This window comes from Chelonus insularis, unplaced genomic scaffold, assembly GCF_013357705.1.
Source record: "Chelonus insularis isolate UGA/USDA-ARS -01 unplaced genomic scaffold, ASM1335770v1 contig_17_pilon, whole genome shotgun sequence".
Classification (NCBI taxonomy): Eukaryota; Metazoa; Arthropoda; class Insecta; order Hymenoptera; family Braconidae; genus Chelonus; species Chelonus insularis.
The window spans coordinates 2,076,715-2,099,159 of NW_023276415.1; the positions used below are offsets into that span (position 1 = coordinate 2,076,715).

Below are 22,445 nucleotides of genomic sequence, written 5' to 3' on the forward strand. Positions count from 1 at the left end.
AAATTGATTAAATCGATTAGTATTTTAGAACTGTTTAAGATATTATTAAACTATTGATTTATTTTATCTATTAATAATAAATAATATTCAATAGAAATTCTTCAACATAATAAAATTAAAACTTACTATTAATAATGAAAATTGAATTCTTATTTATCAACTATTACTTTATCGATTTACCAGTCAATTGATGCTAAACTACTGATTGATCATCAGTAAAAAAAAAATACTGAACCTTATAAGAATCATCTCTGAAATTGGCCTTATATGAACAGTATAAAATTCATAACTGAAAAATTTTTTATCTGAATTTTATATGATTTATGGATGTTTTGATAAAATAAATTTGATATTAATTTGATATTAATGATATGGAATTCAGATAATAAAATTTTTCATATATGATTTTTATACTGTTCATGTATAATTCTTATAAAATATTTATAAGAATCAGTATTATTTTTTTTCCTAGGGTCAATCAAATTTGTAATTCAATTGGTGAAAGTAATTTACATATATTTGTTGGAAAAATAAATAAATTTTTTTTATTCGATTAAAGAAAGTATGTCGTTATTTTGGCCAATTCTGAAATTAGATGCCTTAATAGATAATTCTAAGCTAAACTTGAAATATTCAATCATGTGATAACAGTAACATGAGTACACTTGTGTATGGATGTTGGAGAACCTGAGGCAAGATGAGGTTCAAATTTTCATTAATATTACCGTATGGCTAGAAATATACATAGATTACCCTTGACAGATTAAGGATGAGAAACATGAATTAATGAATGAAAATAGTTATTTTAAAATTTCCGTTAACACACTACATGTCCTATTATTTCTTTTACAAATTCCATCCATTTTGACGTGTTATGGTGAATAAAAATGAGAGAAATATTATCCAATTAAAAATAATTCCGAATGATTGGATATGAAGTGATTTGAAAATATAGCTCTCATAAAAAGTTATCACTATTGTTTAAGGAAATACTTTATTGAAGATTACCATTGTGAGATTTTTTAATTTCCATTGGAACTTTTTTTTTTTGAAAAATTGTTATCTCTGAATATAAAGTTTACGAAAAAAAGAAGATAGAGAGATGTTATTTTTACACTTATATTTAACTGGATTGGCTGTCTAAATCACTGCAAAAGCCGTAGGACAACAAAGAGATAAAGCTGGGGATAAAAGAGAAAAAGTTCGATTGAGAGTAAAGTGTGAAAGCAAGACAGGAAGAAAGAGGTATTGAAGGGAAGAAGAGAAAAAGGGATAGAAATGATAGCGTTAGGAAGTTTGCAAAGCCAAGGCGATCGGTAAGGGCCACCAAGCGGAATTAGTATCGATAGACCGCGAAACTACTCGAGCGGCTTTGTAGAGCTTCCATCTTTGCTTTCCAGCCCCCGCAATAGAAAGAGAGGTTTGTGGTTGATTCACGAGCGTCGTCTTCCGTTTTCCTGTTCACCTCCGTTTATATCCTCACTGATGAAGGAGAGAGAGTTCTTGCACACTCACACACACCCTGTCCCCCCTATGGAAGTACGAATGAGGAAGGAAGGAAAAGTAAAATTCGTTATTATCAAGTTGCTTGGATACAACCAAAGTGATGTTAGCGATGGGGTTTCCTTGATGAGAAGTTGCACAAGGAGAATTAAATAGGAAGAGGAAAACTAGATTCAATACTCGATATATTCACGATTGCGATCTACAGTTAGATGCATCGATAATAGAATCCGAAATTTGCTACCAACAATAGAATACCTAAGACAACGATACACAGACATATATAGATGTATATATAGAGAAAGGGTGGTACCAAGTAGAATAGTAGCACATGCAGCTGGCATAGAGGGCGAGGAAGAGACCGAGTTCGATGTTCCGGTTGGAAAGGGTCTGGCAATTACGATTCTAACTGTGACTTCACAGTGACCCAACTCCAGTTACTCCGCGTCGAGTACAACCGTGATACAACTACAGAGTACTTGGCGATGCACACATACAATTCACGAGAATATGCGTGGCTGGCGAATGCAAGTTGCTCTGCCCCGCTTATCCTCCTGCTAAACAATCGGGTTGCTTAATGCACGTATCGGCAATGGAATTTGAAATCCGTACATAGGCTTGTATCATGCGACACGTAGAAATCCGTAAGAGCACGGGGTTGGAGAAGTTGAACCTCATGTTCTCGCATTGTGAGAAAGCTTACAGATTAGCGCGAGCATGTGAGAAAACAGTTAGATTCTAGTTTCATCGGAATCAACGTTGATTATCAGTATGTCCACTCGCTAACACCCCATAACGACGTGACAGACTCTCAGGGGATTAATAGGTATAATACCTTAAGTAAGTGCAGAGTTAAGTGATAATAGAGAGAGCTTTATAAGGGGTCGGTCATGTGTTCAATCTCTTGGACAAGTCAATCTATTTGGCATCGACGTGAGCCCGGATACGAAGCTGCCAGTCACGACTTCCTTCCTATCCTTTTAACCAGTGCGCGCCAGAGCAGAGTGGAAGCTTTGGGACATACGTGCGCGTCTCTATCTTTCTCAACGAGCACGTAGGGACGTCATTAAAATCCAAAGACGTTTTGAAGAAGGATTTCCACATCTACTATCTCGTACATTTATCGCTATCAAGAGATTTGATATACTTTGATGAAACCACAATGTCATTGAACAGGAGAGGGAACTGTGATAGTGATTTAAATATGCAGTGAATGCTTGATTCAATGTGTCTGTCATATTCTCTAGATAGTAGAAAAGCCACCGTCCAAGCGTATCCACTCATCCGATAGCTTCTGCCGACCCTTGGCACCTCACTACGGAAACGTATTACTGGCTTCCCTTGTCCCACAGTAGTTCTCGAGATTCATGAATCTAAATTTTCGCTTTTAGTAATTTAACATAGGAGATGAGTGACTCGTTCGTCCAGGGAAATGAATGGCGACATTTTGGACGAAAAACGGCTCCTGAAGATGAAAAAAAAAAAAAATTAAAAGAAAAATCGAAAAAGGATTTTACTTCAGTAAAAGCCCGAGAGAAGCAAGTAAACGTTTCTATAATCCCTGTAAATTCAGGAGAATAATTCCCTTGAGTCCTAGTCGTGAGTCCTACGATTTCTTTGCTCCTCTCTATTTCTTATCCTCCTTCCGTGTGTTTGCAGACTCGAAGAATGAGATAAACCGTCGCGTGGCCAAACGGACCGTATGTGTACACGAGGTTCAGCCGATCGTCGAAGCTTCCAAGTAGTAACGGAACTTGTTCTTCACCTCCTCGACGTCCCTCTTGTGTGTGTTGCCTCTCTGTCTTTTTCTCGCTCTTCAGTGGGCTCCTTGTGACTCTCCATGTCTATGCGTTGTAACGAAACTTGTTACGGCAGAGGAGAGATTTGTGAACCTGCGAGGAGGCAGTGGTGCCCGGGCATCAGGGCACCATTTCAAGCGCACGCGCTCTTCCCTCCTCTATCCCGTGCTTGTGCCTGCCGTCGCGTCCGGCGAGAGTTGCCGAGGGTGATAGAGCGAGAGAAACAGACAGCCAGTGGAATCGCAGAGTGTGAACGAGACTGACGCAAAAGTGGTGAAGAGCAAAAGAGACAACTAGTGAGAGAGTAGAGACACTAACAGGACGCAAGAGCTTGGAAGAAGAGAGAGGGAAATGGCACGAGTGTGGGAATCGTGCAAGGGAGCAAGACAAACCTGAGTGTGGAGCAGAAAGGGGTGGAAGAGCCAACGATTCGAGGGGATTCAGTGAATACAAGAGAGAGGGGGGATGACAGACGAACGAAAACGCGAGGCGAATTGTGAGAGTGGGGTCGTACGGGCATCCTCCGTACTCCGAGGGTTTCCAGGCAGCGGCAGTCCACGGCCCGGGACAGCGTAACCAGGACCAAGTCTCGAGAAGACTTAAGGGATGATATCTTACACTCGCTCATAATATAACACGAGGAGTTGATACGATATATTTTTACCCTTTTTTATGTGAAATTTTTTTCTGGATTTTATTGTGACACGTGTGTTACATTGTAAATAAAATATATTTGTTTTCATTGTCAATAATATATTTTATAATGAGGAAATTTTTAAAAAACATCTCCAATGACATGAGTGAGAGCGCGCGAAAAATAGTCACAATGTAGTGTGGAATGGGAAGAAAAATTGATAGTAAAAATCCTAAGGGACGTAGTGAAGAAAAGAACGTGGGATTTAAGTTGAAAAACGAGGCATCAGTAAAGCCGGACTCAGAGATCTCTCGTGTGAGAAAAGAAATTTAAGAAAATAATATTAAAAAAAGTGGAAAGGTTTGAAAGAGTGGTGAAAGCGATCAGTGAACATGAGAGATGAGAATACACTTTGGAATTGTGGGCGCACGTGCGCCCCACGAGGAAGTTACTACGAGTTGACGAGGCGTTGCGACAACTACCCACGTTAGAAACGAAAGCTCGAGGGCAAGCTTTGTCAGTGTGTTTAAAATTATTTTTATTTTCATCATTATTATTTATAACTCTCAAATATAATAGAATGCTTTGATTCCTTTCTCACACTTCATTTATCGGTGTTTCTATAATCCTGTTGACAAGTAACTGAACACAAAGACTCGATAAAAAGCATTAAAAACAAAAAGAAGAAGTAGTAGTAGTGGAAAGGACCAATTGTGATCAGACTGTGGCTTTTAATGTACGGAAAAGGGATGAGCAACGTTCGCCGGCAGGCAGGATTACCGCCGGTCAACGAGACGATCAACGCTGCGGTCTTGAGATCCTTCTTACTTCTTCTTGCTCTTAGTCTTATCGAAAATGTTATTGGATATGGAAGTGCTAGGACTTACTCACACCCAGGTAAAAATTTTTTATCTCATTATTCTAGTAACTAGATAAAGAAATATCCTTTCATCAGCCTTCACTATCCACAGAAAGACTCTCACCGTCGCTATAACGTCAAGTTGAAGACAGTGTCATTAATTTTTAATGATCTTTTCAGTATTACGATATTCATTCTGTGCCATTGAGGCGAATAGACTTAACGGGTACATTTTAATTGTAATTCCGTAAGAATAATTCATTCAAGAGATATTCTCTTTATTATATGTTTTTGTTGGATCAAGTAATGGGATATGCTTGGAATTTAGATGATATTAAAAGTGGATTGGATTTTATTTTCTTCCCTTTTGTTTTTTCATTTTTCTTTTTTTTTTTTTTTTGAGTTGTATCTTTGTAATTTGTTTTTCCTTCATCTCTCAGGGGTTACACGCTACATTACGCCGACGAATCGTAACGATTTGCGATAGGAGGTATGAGGAAAAACTGTCAAAGAATTTATAACTTTAAACCGATGATAAAATTTCATTAAAAATTATATCCAATAGCCAATACACTTTTTCCCTTTTCCTTCCGTTTATTAGTTACTTATAGAAATCATTAACCCAAATTTTACCGATAAATAATCTTTTTATATCCTCTTCGTGCCACTAATGATCATATTTTTCACATTAGTTAGATAAAATAACAATAGCTCATCAATCGTTTTTCATTATTTTTATCTAAATCACATTATAATAGTATTATTTCTCTCTTCTTATTATTTATTTATTTTTGTTCGAATCTAAATATACGAATACAATCGATTGCATTTAATATCACATGTAATGAATCAATTTCGATTATCTACAAGCTATAATTATAATTATTATTTGCTGAACAACACTTCTCCCTTCACCCTCAAAACAATACCAAAATTTGTCAAATATTCCGTCCCTCGATGTTTTCAATTATCCTAGCTTTCATCCCAATGATTACATTTCATATAAACATCTGGCGTATTTCCGATATCTGATGAAAATATTAATATTTAATAAATTAGAAGATCTCACTGAATTTACACCGGAAGCTGTTATTGTAACTTATTTACAAATTCTTCGGGAAACTTTTACTCACTAACACTAATCAATTTCATGATTATATTTCATAAGGAGGTAAAAATTTCGTGGTATCTACTTTATCTGATTAATTAACATGTAATATAATTAATTATCCTATTCGTCTAAATTAGTATTACATATGGATTCAATATTTAATTTAGAGTTTTAAACTTTGTTAAATTAGTTTATAATTTTCTGTAGAGAAACGAAAATAAAAAATTATTTATTCTAATTCATCTATTTGAGTGATTGTTCATCCATTAGAATTTATTAAACATTCATTTTTTGCGTGGCTTAAATTATTAAATATTAACGTTAAAATGCTGGTCATTATTTTATCAAGAGACGGCTTTGATAGGTAAACGTGGTGATTATAATTATGTGAGATATTGTGTTGTAAAATATTTTATTAATTAAAGTACCATTTTTTGTTCTTCTTTTAAATAGATAAATTCAAAGAAAAGAAAATAATGAAAATTATATCTTCAAATAAAAACATATGAAAGAAGTTTATTTATTGCATTAATTTATTATATAAAATTAGTCAGACAATAAAGTAAGTAAATAATATTTCCATTCATTTCATGCTTGCTTAATATTTTGCAATGCAGAAGTGGTTATGCTATATCATCTAATTAAGAAACCGTTGAGTGTATAACAAAGTTTGGAAATTTTATCTAACGTTTAATTTAACACAATTCAGGATATAGCACGAGATAATAAAAGCTAACTTGTGTTGATGGACATTCTGCTAAAATATTTTATCAAGGCATTCGTTTAACTGTGAAAAACTGGTTCCAGCATTAAACTATGTTTTATTTAAAAAAATTTTCATCGTAAAAATGAATAAGTGGAAACGTTAAGGAGGTTTTTATTGAACGGAAGGAATTATTCCAGAGACAATTAAATAGTTTAGCTCTTATAGCTAACTGTTCTTAGTTAAACGTTATTCAGTTGTGCGGGTTAGAAAAGATTGCTATTATGTAGCTTTACGATAATCTTAAGGAAATGCGGCTCGTTAACAGGTCATTGATTTTTTACGAAATTTAAATAACATGGGAAAATATCTACTGAAAGAGTATAGATTATTATTACTCTCTAATTATTAATTAGTGAATATTCACTGTTTGCAGTTATAATAGTAGTACTGATTCAAATAATGATACTTTTATGATTACAGAACAGTGAAAATACACCGTTTCGTAATGATTTTTGCTGTTTCATTTTTAGAGAGTAAGGTGTTAATTAAAATTGTAAATTAGATTTTATAATCGAAAAATGTATAAATATTTTTTTCTAGATTGACTTTTTTAAATTACTTGCCTTTTTCAGAGTAATTGTAAAAAATGTCAAGTATGTTGATAAGCTAATTTCACATTTTATCATCAATACTTTGAAGTATTTTGATGAAATGATGAAAAAAGCTGTTTAAAAAAAATTAAAAATCAGGTCAAATATCACGAGATTTTTCTTATGGTCCTTTAATTAAGGGAAAGTTTTAGATTTTAGAAATTGAAGGATTTTTTAATACTATTATCTAACTAATAATTATTGCTACAAGTTTTATCCGATTAACATCATAACGTGTAATTACTGGAACTGATAATAATCTCCTTCTTGGTTTTCATAGTAGCTATATATTTACTTTGGAAATGAATTAACGAAAATCATTGCAGGATAGTGAATGTTCATTAATTTATAAGTACAAATTTAATTATGATTGATTTGAGTATAATACATCATCTATTTCTAAATAAAAGTATACTTGGGTTTTTTATTCTCGACTTAGAAATTTATATTTCTGAAAGGATGATTTATTTTGGTTTTATTTATGACTATGCCTAGTTGAAAAAATTGCGTAGTTTTTCTGCTTAATTATTTTTCCTAATTTGGTTTTCCTCATATAGAAATGAATAAATAGAGAGATAAGTAAAATCTATAAATATCCAATGATGTTATCTTTAATCTAATTATTTGAAAAAAAGTCAATGGAATTGTTGTATATCTATATAAAAGTAATACAATTGATACTGAAGGTCTGTAAATATTTACTGATTCAATTGAAAAGAGTAGTTAAAAATGTAATTTCCAAAAAAATTTTAATTTATTCCAAATGTTAATAAACAAAATGAAAAAATTGCGTAAATTCATTAATTCGAAAAATCATGCAAGTATTAAAATATTTATGTGGTTTTTTTTAGAATATAATGATAATTAACCTAAAAATATAAATGAAATTCTAAGAATATATTAGAATGAAGAGTGATTCTCCAATATGATTATATTTCAGGCCAAAATAATTTTATACTTATTGCATCAAATTGGTAGATATTGACTATTTGACAATACTTTTTACTAATTTACTTTAAAAAGTTCAAGGAAATGATGATCATTATTAAATATTGTTTAAAAAATTTTTCGAATTTGATTATTGTGCGAATAGCTCTTTGACACTATGTAATAATTATGTATTATCTTTCAGAAATATTGATTAAAATAATAAGATACTTGTGACATCTGCATGAAGGAGCATAGTATTGTTGAAACGATGTCTCAAATTATATAGTAATTTTGTCATATACCACATTTTTCCTGGTTTTTTTATCTATAATTATTTTTAACAATGTAGGTTATCAGTAACCCAAATGGTATTATGTGAAAAAATTTTTACCTTGTAAAAAAAAGATAGTCTAGATGAAGTTCCAACTCTTGATAATATTTAGACTTTGTTCTACGTAGAATAACATAATTTTAAAATTTACAGAGACAACTGATGCATTATTTTCTATAAAAAATGTTACCTCTTATATTTTTTTCATTAAATTTTTTTATATCCCAGAAATTCCAGTTTCATCTTTTCCGTTTAATTCAAAATGAGTGTTTCTGCTAATTAAATAAAAGTTTTAAAGAAAAGATTTTTAGAAATAACATATTTTTTAAAATTAGATATACTAAGTAATGAATGGAAATTCAGTTGAAAGGGAGTAATATAAAAATGAGGAACATTTAGTAGTTAATTTCATTTTATAGAATAATCCAGGTGGTTATTTGTGAAAGCTTCAAGTAAGACCGGATCTGACTTTTTAGCAGTTCCTTATCAAAAATGTAACGCCTGAAATGATTATAACCAGATCCATCAATGTGATCAGGGCTAAAACAGACTAATAAATTAGGCTTACACTAAATAACTCCACTAAAATTTCCAGACTGTTAATGAATAATAAAAATACAGCTGAAATACAGAAACTTTAGATTGAAACATCCCGACATTGAACTAAGTCACAAAGATAATTTATTCGAAAATTACAGGCTTTATTTATTTTAACTAAATAACAAATCTTTTAATAGTATTTAGTTAAGATGCACCTAATCATGGTTGAAATTTTTTATGAATTTACTGATTTATTCAATAATAGATTTAATGTTGAAGATCATTTATTAGGTATTCATGTCTCATAATTATTCATTTAAAATTGTACAACTATAAAAGAGAAAAAGATTTACTTCCAGTCTCTTAGAGTCCTTTTGATTCATCTTCTTTGTAATACCTTTCCTTTTCTTAACTGTCACTGCTTTTTTTATTGCATTTACTCATTATTATTTTTCCTCTTTCATTTTCTGGAAACATCTCTTCCGATGTTAAAACATACCTTTTTCTGAAATTATGAATGTATTTAAAATATTAATTTCATGCTGTTTTTACTGCTCGTGGAAAATACTGATGATGGTACCAAGTAGATTCTTGTGTAGTTTTAGATGTAAAACCCCATGTTTAGTCTTATTGAGGTATTGTAACATTTTTAATTCATATAAATACGTTTTACAAAAATTTTTAGATTTCAATGTAAAAAAACATATGTGATTATCATATAAATAAATTATTATTTACTTAAAAATGTTATGATATTTTGGTTCTCAAAAATGAATTGAATTCTATAGTAGAGATAGTTTGTTTTCGAAGCTGTCTCACTTACTAATTATGACTTAATGAAAAGATAAATATTTTTCCTAATTTCGTTTATGTATTAAATTTTTGGAATAATTCTGTTAATACTTCAAAAGACTTGAATAATGATTAATTTTAAATTGAAGTTAGTAAAAGTGGAAGAATCTTTAGAAGTATTTAGACAATTTCGTATTATATACATCTAGACAACTTTTGTGTTTTGTCGGAAGTTTTGCTTATTATTGAATGAGTTCTAAGAGGAAGAACCTCATGTTTTCATTTATTTATGAAAGGTGTGGGTTTATTGACAACAACTGTAGAAAAACCTCTATAACGTTTAGATCGTTTCCAAAAAAGACTTGATGCGGGTACACTAATGGGTTAAATTCGTTTCCTGGGGAAACCCCATTTCGTTAGACTTCGCTTGGGGATGTACTAATGGAAAGGTGGCACTGTACTAAAAGTCCCATTGGGCTTCACCCTTCTTCTCTTTCTCATTTTGACTCTATTTCTTTTTGTTTCTATACTTTTACTCTCTTCACATTCGCCATCGACACTATAGTTTTCTACAGACTCAGCGTCGACGGCTCACCTCTCTCGATTCCACAAGGACTTGAGCTTTTTTCGTTAATGTCTGTTACTATGCCACTCATTTATTTGTCCTCTTTGATCCAAGAGGAGCAAAATCGAGAGACTAAGAGAAAATAAAATAAAAAGAAAATAAAAATTACGTTAAAAGGCAAAACACGAGGAAAAGAAGAGTTGAACGTTGAAAGGTTCATTTGCACCTGTAAAATTGTCAAAGAAATAGATATATTTTATATCTTATTAGTGTATATTATAATTCATTAGAAAATGCTTTAGAGCCTTTGTAACTTGTGTTTGTATTTAAAAAGCAACTTTCTCTTAATTAAGTTTGCATAGAAAAATTATCTTGAATGCGAAACACCAACTAACCTTAGCAAATTTTTTTTTAATTGCTTCGTTCATGCGAATTTGTATGTGAAATGCATTTAAAAAGTTGGTATATTTTTCTGAAAATTTATTAACATATTTATTTTTTATTTTTAAGAAAGTTATATTATAAACTGTATTCCTCATGATTTACTGTAAACATTCTTTTGAAAAAATTACAGTATGAACTACGAATATTAAATATATACATTTGTTCAATGCAAAAATTTACTTAAAATTTGTAGTTTTTTCTTTAAACAGTTATAAATATATAAAATTTGTTCGAAAGATTATTTACTTCGATTTCTATTATTTCACATCGTAGATATGCATGTTATTTATTTTACAATGTTTACGTGATATCAAAATCCCAATTAGATGTAATGTTGGAAATTTATCTTCAATTAAATAGATGATATGAATGTGTAACAAATAATTATATGTCCTCTAACATACATGAATAATAGTAATAAACCTTTTAACAGAAGATGGAGAGAATTATTAAATGAATTGGTCTACAAAGGATATTAGATTGATCGATTTATGATTCAACCTTATGTTTGAAATAAATGTTGAAAATGTACATTGATAGACATTTATTTAATCTTGGGCTCAAGTATTAAATTGACATCTGAGTCTATGTCATTGTTTGAATTAAGTCTAATACAGATAACTGTGTGAATTCCATTGCGTGCAAAAATTCTCTCCTTCCATAATGGATTTGTATTTAACGCCCGTCGATCGTTTAAATCGCCAGTTTCCGATACAGTTGACGATCCTTTTTTCGTTTTAACGTTAAAATAAAAAATAAAAAGAGTTTAAAAAAATGTAGAAACAAATTTAGTATATACAACGGTATTTTTTCGAGGAGCAGAACGAATTGTTTTCAGTGCGTAAACGCCTGCCACAGATTTTACTGTGAAAAAATTCGTCTCTCTTATTTTATGTACTGCTCGACACGCTCACGTGTTAAAAAAAAAACAGAAAAAAATAGTGAAATAGAGGACATACTTGTAAGTGTTTTTTTTTGCCTATTTTGTAAATGTACTTGTTTTACAGCTTTTTTTAATCAAGAAGTATATGACATCATTAAGTAAGATATCTGGAAATAACCAGAACCAAGACTTTTTATCGAAAGAAATCTAAAGAAAGTACGAGTGACATTTAAAGAAAGACACGACTATTCTTTGTCAGGTGGTGCAAACGATTCTGAGGGTTTTTTTTTCTATTTTTTTTGTTTGATAAATTTCGTAGCACAGAAAAAGAATGGATTTATAATGAAAAAACTGCAGTTGCGGTAGTCGATTAACGTAAAGCAAAAGAGAGTGAGAGAGAAAGAGAGAAAAAATGTAATAAAAAATGAGGAAATAAAAAAATAAAGCTTTTAAAGCAATTACAGAGTAAAGTTGTAACAGGAGTATTATGTTAACAGGAGAAAAAGCCACGGTCTATTTACGTAAGATGAAAAGCGATGGAACCAAACGGCCCTCGACTATTTTGTCTGAATCTCATTGTTTTTACGTCTCCACCACACAAGAGACTGCAAGTACAAAATTAACAGAAAACCTGTTGCCAGTCGTAGTAGATCGTTTTCCAACCCTCACTCATTCACCCTTTCCATATTTTTATAAATTGCCCGCATGTCAATGTACGTTCAGGGTAGTTAGAACTGGAATCCTTGCAACCAACGAATGTAATCGATCCACTGGAAAAAAGTCTATATATCTACTGCAATATCGAAAGTGACGTTATTTCATCATCTACAAACGAAAGAACGGATGCAAAGGTTTGAGATCTCTCACTGATAAAATGCTTTTACGGAGAAAATAATGAAAAAAAACGCTGCCTTTCATATTTTCCAATATAATCGTATTATATTGGGAGTTGTATGAATATATTTTGTATGAACGTTACTTGTTTTGGGATTTATTGGTTTTTTAATTGTTCGTATATCTCAATCAGATTTTTTATAATCTCTAAATGCAAGAGATGTTTACGTGGATTATTTAAGATCCCACAGAGCCAATGCTTTTTTCTGTTAAGTCATCACTTTGATAAATGAATTACTAGTCCTTGATATTAGAAATTCAACAGAGATATATATTTTTTTATTCCCTCTGTAAACAAAGAAAATTATTGTGAAATCTCTTACAACTATCTTCATTCAAGATAGTACAATAGAAATCCATGTTTACTAACCTTTTGAATAATTGGTAGTCCATGACGCGAGATATTTATTTAAAATGTGATTGAATACAACAAGCAAGGAACTATTGATATTTTTAATCAACATAAAACATATAAAAATCAGGTGATGTTTTAATAAATGACAAACGATAATAAATAAAAGGAAAAGTGGAAAGAAAGAGTCATTCTAATGTTCCAATCTAAAAAAAAGAGAACAAAGAGTACAATCACTTGATGTGGCCATATTACCCGGCTTACCCTTCTGTATCTGTCAAATAAAAATTTTCAATATTGCAATGTACTTGGAACCGCTCTTTTTATAATAAAAAGAATGTTTGAACAGAAATACTTTTCTACCAAAAACATTAACATTTTTATCAAGAATGCGAATATTGACGAATGATTAATTATTTTTTTCAAATATCTACGTATAATCGATAATCTATAATGATATATATTAAATTAACATGCATATTTGTGAGTGAAAATGAGAAACAATGATAATTTTTCAATGTGCAAAATAAATAAGATGAACGTTTATTCATTTTTTTTAGTAATATAAGCTTTATATGTACTGATTAATTGAAAAATTGGAGCTTTTAAATCATTGAATAAATACACATAATTAAATGTGTACATATATGAATACATAAATATACTGGAAAAAATTCCGCATTTATACAATTTTATGAAATATTTTAACTCAGTTTCTATTTATAATTCAATTTCTACGTAGGATTAATTACTTTTTTATATTTTATTAACAAATAAAGATTCGTATGAAAATCAGTCCTACTTTGATAATTACGATAGCTTATCTTGTGATTAAAAAAATACTGATAAAAAATTGAAATTCAATTATTCGATCAACAGAAAAGTTACTTGATTTAATTTACACTTTTTACTGATTCAACTAGCATACTAACCTTACGAGTTTGTCAGTAAAATTAAATTGACTGATTCCCAGTCACGTTTAGACAATACTCATAAATTAATTCCTGGAGAGAATTAAAGATCATCGTACAGTTTGGTAACATGATGACAAGTTGTCGTTTTCAAGAAAAATGACATTTCGCTTCAGAACTTTCGTCTCTAAGCAACTTTACTCCTATACACACTGTTTGAAGTTCATACATAAATAAATCCGTATGAACATATCTATGTCGACAACATTCTATGTTTATAATAATATTAATGAAACATTGAATTGATATATCTTCATTTATCAGTAAAATTACAATTTATAAACAAAATCATTTGTCGAAATTATTTTAAAATTACTTGTTATCAATCACAATATTATAACAAGTGATGAAAAAACTCTTTTTGTAACATGTTTTTTGTTTTAAGTCGCATCAACAGCTCAGGTCATTAGTGGCTAGACTTTAAGTTTTGGCACTGTAACTGTGTTTGTAATGGTAGTAGTGTCTTTCACTGTAACAGTTAGTGTAGTTATATGTTTACCTGAATTTTTAGTAAAACAGTTAGCTCTCCTGAAGATACCTCTTCACCAACAGTTACAGATTTCTCTCAAATTAGAATCGACTTGCCTGGATCTCGAATCCATACACTTAGAAGATTGTTAAATATCAAAACTTGAATACAGTAGAATCCCTCTAATATTGACAGGACAGTCCCGTTACTGTTACATGTACTTTTCCCCATTTTGACTTTTTTTTTGCTCAATAGAATTTCAGTTTCATGGTGTATATGGCATGAACATTACGATTTAAATAAATATTTTATGATTTAAATACACAAAAATTTTTCTATTGTAATTAAATATTACCAAAATAATACTATTAATATATCAATTCTAATGCTTCACTATATATTCTTTGTGCATTTATTTGTCACATTGTGTACATACTTTAATTAACGAATTGAGTGGACTTTCACATGAATCCTTCATTCATTTTCCGATTCTATACATGCTTATGCACATAAGAGAAAGATAAGTCCTCAAAAGTGGGGATAGAAGAGAGTGTCAACATTAGCGAATGATCCTGGCCCGAGTTGTCAATATTAGAGAGATTCTATTGTATAATGCATTTTACTGATGTAAAATGGTATATTGAATTACCAATCTTTTTTCCACTATATTCTTTACCTTCTTAGAATAATAATACTTGACTTAATAATTTATGTTTTTTTGAAATAACTGATTCAAGTGTGATTTTCAAAATTTCTTTCATTCTAAATTATTGTAAAAATTTTGCAATGTTAAAAATCATACCAGCATTCAGCTCGTACCTTTGTTCCAATCTTGTTCAATTTTTCTGTTTTACATTAGATGGCATGTAATTTTTGAAAAATTAATTATTAATGAATATTTTATAATAAAACATCAGATAATGACCTGAAAAAAAGTTTACTTCAATTTTCATTCCTAAAAATTTTCAACAGTTACAAAATGCAAAGGTTATTCTTCAAACTTTTTCTACCTTACTCCAAGATACTAAATCTTAAATTGTAAATGGAAAATATGTATTCAAAAACTAAAAAAAAACATTCACAAAATTCTAATCAAGTCAGAAGGATAACTTGATCAGAATTTCATGCTTTAAAGCATTACATTCCTGATAAGAGCTCTTCAGAATCTCAGATATTCCTGGCATAGCTGTGATAATTTTTTCCTCGAGAATTTGTATTGGGGTTGTATATTAAAACCGTCTATTCACCTGTCAATAATTTTTTATTATTATTATCATAAGATTTATTAAAATATTTTTTTCAATTTAGCAAATAATTGAATTTGAATAGATAGTTTCTTCATTAGGAAGCATACCATTATCAGTCAATTTTTCTTATTCGTTTCTTTTTACTTCAAATTCTGATATAACTTCATTTGGATTGAAAGCTTCAATTTTATCCTTTGCTGATCGAGGTTTCGTTGTGATGAATGTAATAAAAAGATGGTGTCGCTTTTCATAGCCTTCAATATGATTTTATTATATACTTACATACGTACATATTTTTTTATCTAAATGTGATTTATTATTGGAAAATTTTTATATGTTATTCAGATTCCAAATATCTGCTATAAAATTTTTTGAAAGCACAAAAAGATTTTTGTTACACAAATAGAAGCAAATTCATTTATAAAATTGAATCAATTATTGCATCCATAGTATTGAAATTCAAATTTATTTTTCATGATAATGTCATTATTTCTAACATTTAATTCAATTTTATGAAATGAAATAAACAAAAACATGCATTTGAGATTTTACTAATGATTTATCCGATGTTCGAATATAATATAAGCATCATATAGTGTTTAGCATAAAAATGATTTATATTAAAATAATCAAGCAAGTATCGAAAATTTTGACGGTGTTAAATCAATTAAAAGTTATATCTGATTAAGAAAAAATTATTTATATTTACTATCAGTTAGAAAGATTAAAAATCGCGGTAAAATAATGATTAGAGACTCGATGATACTCGAAAATATAAAGGGAAATATTTTTAATCGCTTGAAATATATTGTAGAGATATTTTACTGGAGAAATACTTAGAGGCAGAAAAAAAAATAATAGAAGGGGTTGCTTTTCATGCTTTTTAATACAATTGCATTATAGTTACACACATGTATATTTTTCTTTATGGACGTGACTTATCACAGGATTTATTGGCTTCTGAGTCTTAGATGCCTGGGCAAGTCTTATAGAATATGGAGGGATTTATCGGAGAATCTCTGATATCCTTTTGTGTAGTAGATTCATGAGTATCTAGGTGCACGGCTCAATATATCCGGGGCAACGCAGAGAGCTTGTTCTGTGCGAGTAGGTGCGTCGATGCACGAAAGGTACAGAACTCTCTGAGTAAAAGAGAGATCGATTGAGGCCACTGGAATCAGAAAAATATTCCCAAAAGGGGATTTCACCTTCCTTCCTTCCTCTCTCTTTTTTCTCTCTTCCTTCTTTGCTTTCTCGCTTAGTTCCATTCCGCGCCTATTCATTCTTTCAACGTACCACAACCACTACAACCACTACCAAAGCATCTCTCACTGCTATATATTTTTCGTCCTGGATGTCGGTTTTCGTGTGCAGCGCAACAGCAAACGCGCGAAATCCGCGGCTTAAAGAATTTCACCCACACAAATATGTATATACATATGGTGAATTTACAACGGGTAAAATGTGAAAGAGAGAAACACCTATACTGAAAAAATTGTTTAACGTTACGTTACTCACATGAGTTATTTTCATCGCGATACCCTCGATTTTTCGAACCGGAAATTTAACGGCACTCTTGACAATATAGAAAAATCCTTTTCTACCATTGAGTAGAAACCTTTTGACAAGATTATGGTTATATGACATGTAGATAGATACAAAACAATTTTTTTATGTAACGAAAAAAATTGAGTTTACGGTCGAATGTCACGCACTAGATTAATTGGTTAAATTTTTCTTTCAGAATGGATGTACACTATTAAAAATAAAAAACAAAGCGAGAGAAGAAAACTAAAAAACTTTTTTTGACAAGTGTCATAAAAAATTGATAGACTTTTTAATTCAATCTTTTCATGTTTTTTTGCCTATCTCATATTGTACATACTCTACATTCTATGATTTTTCTCTTTTCATCTAAAATATCAAATATCGAATCAGCTTTTATAAATAATTCAAGTTATTTTCATATTTTTTATTTAAATGCTTTATTATAGCACCAGAAAAAATTCACAAAAGAAAAAAAAAGTGTTACCAAGTGCGAACAAAAAAAGCCGTGTTATTGAAATCCTTTGATTAAATTCTATTAATAGCAAATCTTGAATTCTTTTCATTCATTATTTGTTCTGGAGAATAGTAAAAAAAATTACCAACTTCAGCCAGTTATTTGCATCGTCAAATATTTTATCATGAAAAAAAAACCAATACAATTTTCGAATACTTAAATTAAATAGAACAACAACATTGTTGAAGAAATAAACTTTTAATGATTTTTTATTGAATATTTTATCAGAAAATTAAATCGTTAAATATCTTTAGGGAATTTCTTTTTTTTGTCCTTATTTTTATATTTATATGTAGCTAAGATAATATTTATTCCTTAATATCTATAACAGTCATAATAATGATCATAACAAAAATTAAAAAAAGTTTCAATAATAGACTGAAAATAGTGCAAAAAATGATCAACATGATTGACTCGGTATTTCAATAACTATTTTGCGTTAGAAACCTCGCTGGAGCAACCTGATTGGTTCCGTCCATTTATGCGCATCATCAACAAATAGAAGTTTTATTCCCAGTGCGATTTGTCCGCAAGAATCTATCTCGAGCAATGTTAAATCCAGTGGTGAGGCAATTTGGATATTGCTCGGATTTAAGCCGTGCTGTCACTCGTACCTCGAGGCATGTTCGGTGTACTGTGCTTCATGATGAAGAAGAGAAGAGAATGCCAACCAACGATGACTACACCAACACTATCTCCAGAGAATAGAAAGCTGGAGACCGAACGAGCAAGCAAATTAATGCAGAAGATGGAATATCGCACTAAAAGTGTAGGAAAATGTCAACGATCCCTCTTGGTGATGTTTTTTCCCGGAATTTATCAAGCGCCCGGTTATATCAATGAAAAATACCATTTTTTTCCCAAACAAGTTTTTTTTGTATTAAAGCGAATTTCACAATTTCCCGACTGGCCATTCGCACCATTCGCGTTCACGTCAATTGTTGCGTAATCGCTTTCGGGCCATAAACTTTGGAATATTGATTATAGTAATTCATTATTAATCTGCAAACCACAGGTGTATTGTATTTATTCACACCAGCTTCATTACTCCTCTACATATTTCACGCTTCAATATGTTGAAACTTAAAAATTATGTCCACTACTTATAAAACAATTAACTCCAATTATTTACAAACATGCGAGATTTACCATATATTTCATGTATGCTTGACTATCATTTTTAACAAAATCACACTAATTAGTCAATGAAGCGGAAAATCTGTATTTTATCTTTCACAATACAGCCATGTTCTCATGAATATCTATAAAAATATAAAAAATTTGTTCAATGACAATTATCAGAATGAAAATCTTAATACAAAAAAAGAAAAATCATTGTTTTCAGTTTTATAAAAAAAAAAAATAAAAGGAATTATAAAGTTATAATTGAATCATGTTATTGTTAGATCGGAAATTGTTCTTTTCTTCTATGCACATGTTAGAAATATTTTTAGCCAAACTTGTTTGATAGGTTTCCAATTTAGCATAACTTGCAAAATATAAATCATTGTTATAAAAGTTTCAACTTACAATATACTATATTCATTATCTCAGTGTTAAATAAAATTGCAAAAATTAAGATTGACCGCGTAATTAAAATTTTTTCATTTATTTAAATCAATAAGTATTTTGAGATATTACTGATTTTGATCTCATTACAATTCAATTTGTCTTTATGAAAATGCTTAGTGAGTATAAATGAGACTTTTGGAGCATCCTAAAGATCTCATAAGTTATCAACAGACTTTGATTCAAGAAAACCAGAGTCTTGATGAGACTTTTGCAATCTGCGTTAAAATTTCCTTCTCTTACAAAATTGATCATTTTTTTTTTCATAGATAAAAAATGCTTCATTTTCTGTCCTAGGAAAACATATAGTACAGTTGTAGTGGAATTAAATCTATTTATTTTACATAGATTTCATACATCAAGAAAAATGCTCATAAAATTTGAATTTAAAAACGATAAATATCTGATGTGAAACATTTAAGAAAATTTTTAACTTCTTGAAAGAATCAAAATGCTCTTCATAAACACATTTTTTACGTAATGGAGAACTCAGCTTTTATGAAATAATTGATTTTTTATTAATGATATACAAAAAGGAAAACAACAATAAAATAGTGCAGTAATTGTAATGTTGTTTTATAATTGAAATTTCATAAATTTTACTGCTCTCATCAGAGAAAACTCCATAACATTATGAATTAATATTTATTTTTTTTTTCTCTTATTCTAGTATTCTAGAATTTCTTAGATAAATGTTTATTTTACGTTTCGTATTTTTTTAAAACAAAATTATCCATGATAAATGTTAATTTTAACAGGAAATTAAATTATTTTTGTATTAAACTTATTTTTTCATATTACATTAAAGACTGTTGAAAATGGTTATAATAGTCACGAAAATGTCACAAAAAAATGAATAAAAAAGAAAATGTATTGCATATGAAGATTTTATGAACGTTCATTTATTTAAAAATTGAATAATATTATCTAATATTTCATGATAAAAATCACACTATAGTAAAAATTACTTAACTTGATGTATATATATATCTAAAATTAATTAAATTTATTGGATTAATTTGATTTTATTCTTCTTTACTAAATTTTGATCTGAAATTATGCAAGAGATATAATATTCAATGATGATATTTTTACTCTTTTCATCAATTTTATGTCACAATTCTTCTCTACAATATATAAATGTTTTATACAGTAATAATGATATGGAGCAAATGACAGGAAATAAGTACATAAATATAACTCAAAGAATACTCCTTCCAGAACCATTCAACAGCGGGGGTCCATCATTTATCCGGCCCGTTGGAAACCAGACAGCAGCAACCGGACGTGAAGCAGTGTTTTCCTGTTATGTCCGCAACATCGGAAAATATCAGGTAAGAAAGACATTGCACTCTTTCATCATTTGTTCGAACGACAAGTGATGCCGTGGGCGTTGGAAGAATCCATTATTCCTACTCACAAGCCCGCAAGGTGATACGCTTGGAAAAACAAACCCCTTTTCTTTCTTATCCATTATAGCCATCGGGGTAAACTTCTCTCTCTTTAGTATCAACATTTGTTCGCCGTCTCCTGCTTCCACTCTCTTGGCGCGATCTTTTCCACGAAATAGTCACGTCTCCGGTAAACAGGGTGTTACCAACAAAGTGAAAATGTCGTTGTTAGTATCAAGATAGTTATCTACCACGTGTTGTGCAGCTAATAAAATGCCAGAGTAACTTGGTTGAATAAGTTTCAGTCTCGTAATTGCAATCCTCTATTTGCAATTAAATTGAATGCAAAGGAGTCACGAAGGGAGGGAACTAGGGAACTGGTAAATCGGATTAATTGTAGATTATTGGGCTAGTGACGAGTTCGCGGCGAAACATGTTGTATCGAGTAATTCAATAGTAACGCCTCTAGATATTACGTGTATATACACAAATCCGGAGGCAATGTAATTTCAACGAGAAACAGATATACTCATAGAAATATTTATGTTATCTTCTTTACGTTGGCCTACATCACTTACTCCACAATCGTCATTGTTGCATCAAACTAAGTACAACTTCATATGCTAAAAAACTCACATTAATATTCTACCCTCAAGCTTTCCTGTTTTTACACTTTTGGAGAAAAATGTTAAAAGTTTTTTTTAATTAAAAATTTCTGCAATATTTAATTAAATAGCATGCAAACTTTTTGATTACCTATAAACATGATGAGAAATTAATAAAGAGGATCTGGTTGATGATTTTTTTTATTAATATCCATTTGTATGCATACATATGTCACTACAGTGGGTTAAAATTTAATTCAATGGCCCTATGAAATTTTATAATTAATTTAATTTGACTCTATTGTCAATACCAAAAATTAATAGAGTTGAAATTTATATTACTGAATATTTTTTAATTGAATTTTTTTATATACTCAATAATAAATATAATCATGTATTGTTTTTCACTTTCATTTTAACGATACTGAGTAATTCATTGTTTGAGATAATTATTTATAATTCATTACTTTTTATATCATATCGATGAGCTATGTTTTGAGAAAACAGTTAATAAACAATTTTCTATCACGGGCGGTAATTACATTTTTACCCTCGATATACACAAATATTTACAATTGGTGAAAAATCATAAAGAGAATGATTGATAATAAATGTATAATAACAGTGATGAAGGAAGAGTAACGTTAATGATTCAGTTTCATGAAAAAGTGTAATATATATCCACAGGTGGGGTGGCTGAAAGCGTCAGATCAAACAGTACTATCATTGAACACACGAATCGTGATCCACAACACTCGAATAGCAGTTTCGCACGAAGCCGGTGGATGTTCGAGTCCATCAAACCATTCCGTGAGTATCCATAGCATATCTGGAGGAAACAATCAAGTGATGGACGAGGGTGTCAATTGCACGTGGCGACTCCACATACGGCATCTGAAAAAATCTGACGAGGGATGTTATATGTGTCAAATCAATACTGATCCAATGATCTCGGAGGTCGGGTGTCTTTCTATTTTAGGTAAGGATTGATTTAATAGCAATAAGATAGTACAGACAACCATAAAAACATTGTAAAATACGTTGAAAAAAAAAAAAAAATAAGGTAGATGACAAAGAAATATAAGTCATGGATAAAATTTTTATGAAGCTCTCAAAAAGCAATTTAAAATTTTATGCT

The 22,445-nt window shown here is 30.3% G+C and overlaps 1 protein-coding gene across 1 annotated transcript in view; it reads left to right on the top strand.

Moving 5' to 3' along the window:
* Window positions 1-3,870: 3,870 nt before the first annotated feature.
* Window positions 3,871-22,445, top strand: part of LOC118064330 (lachesin-like) — a 29,440-nt gene continuing 10,865 nt past the window's right edge. Inside the window, exons 1-3 of the mRNA XM_035078832.1 lie at window positions 3,871-4,833; window positions 20,533-20,645; window positions 21,995-22,286. Coding sequence (XP_034934723.1) covers window positions 4,671-4,833; window positions 20,533-20,645; window positions 21,995-22,286 — 568 coding nt within the window. The 5' untranslated portion in view covers window positions 3,871-4,670. The remainder of the gene's footprint in view (window positions 4,834-20,532; window positions 20,646-21,994; window positions 22,287-22,445) is intronic.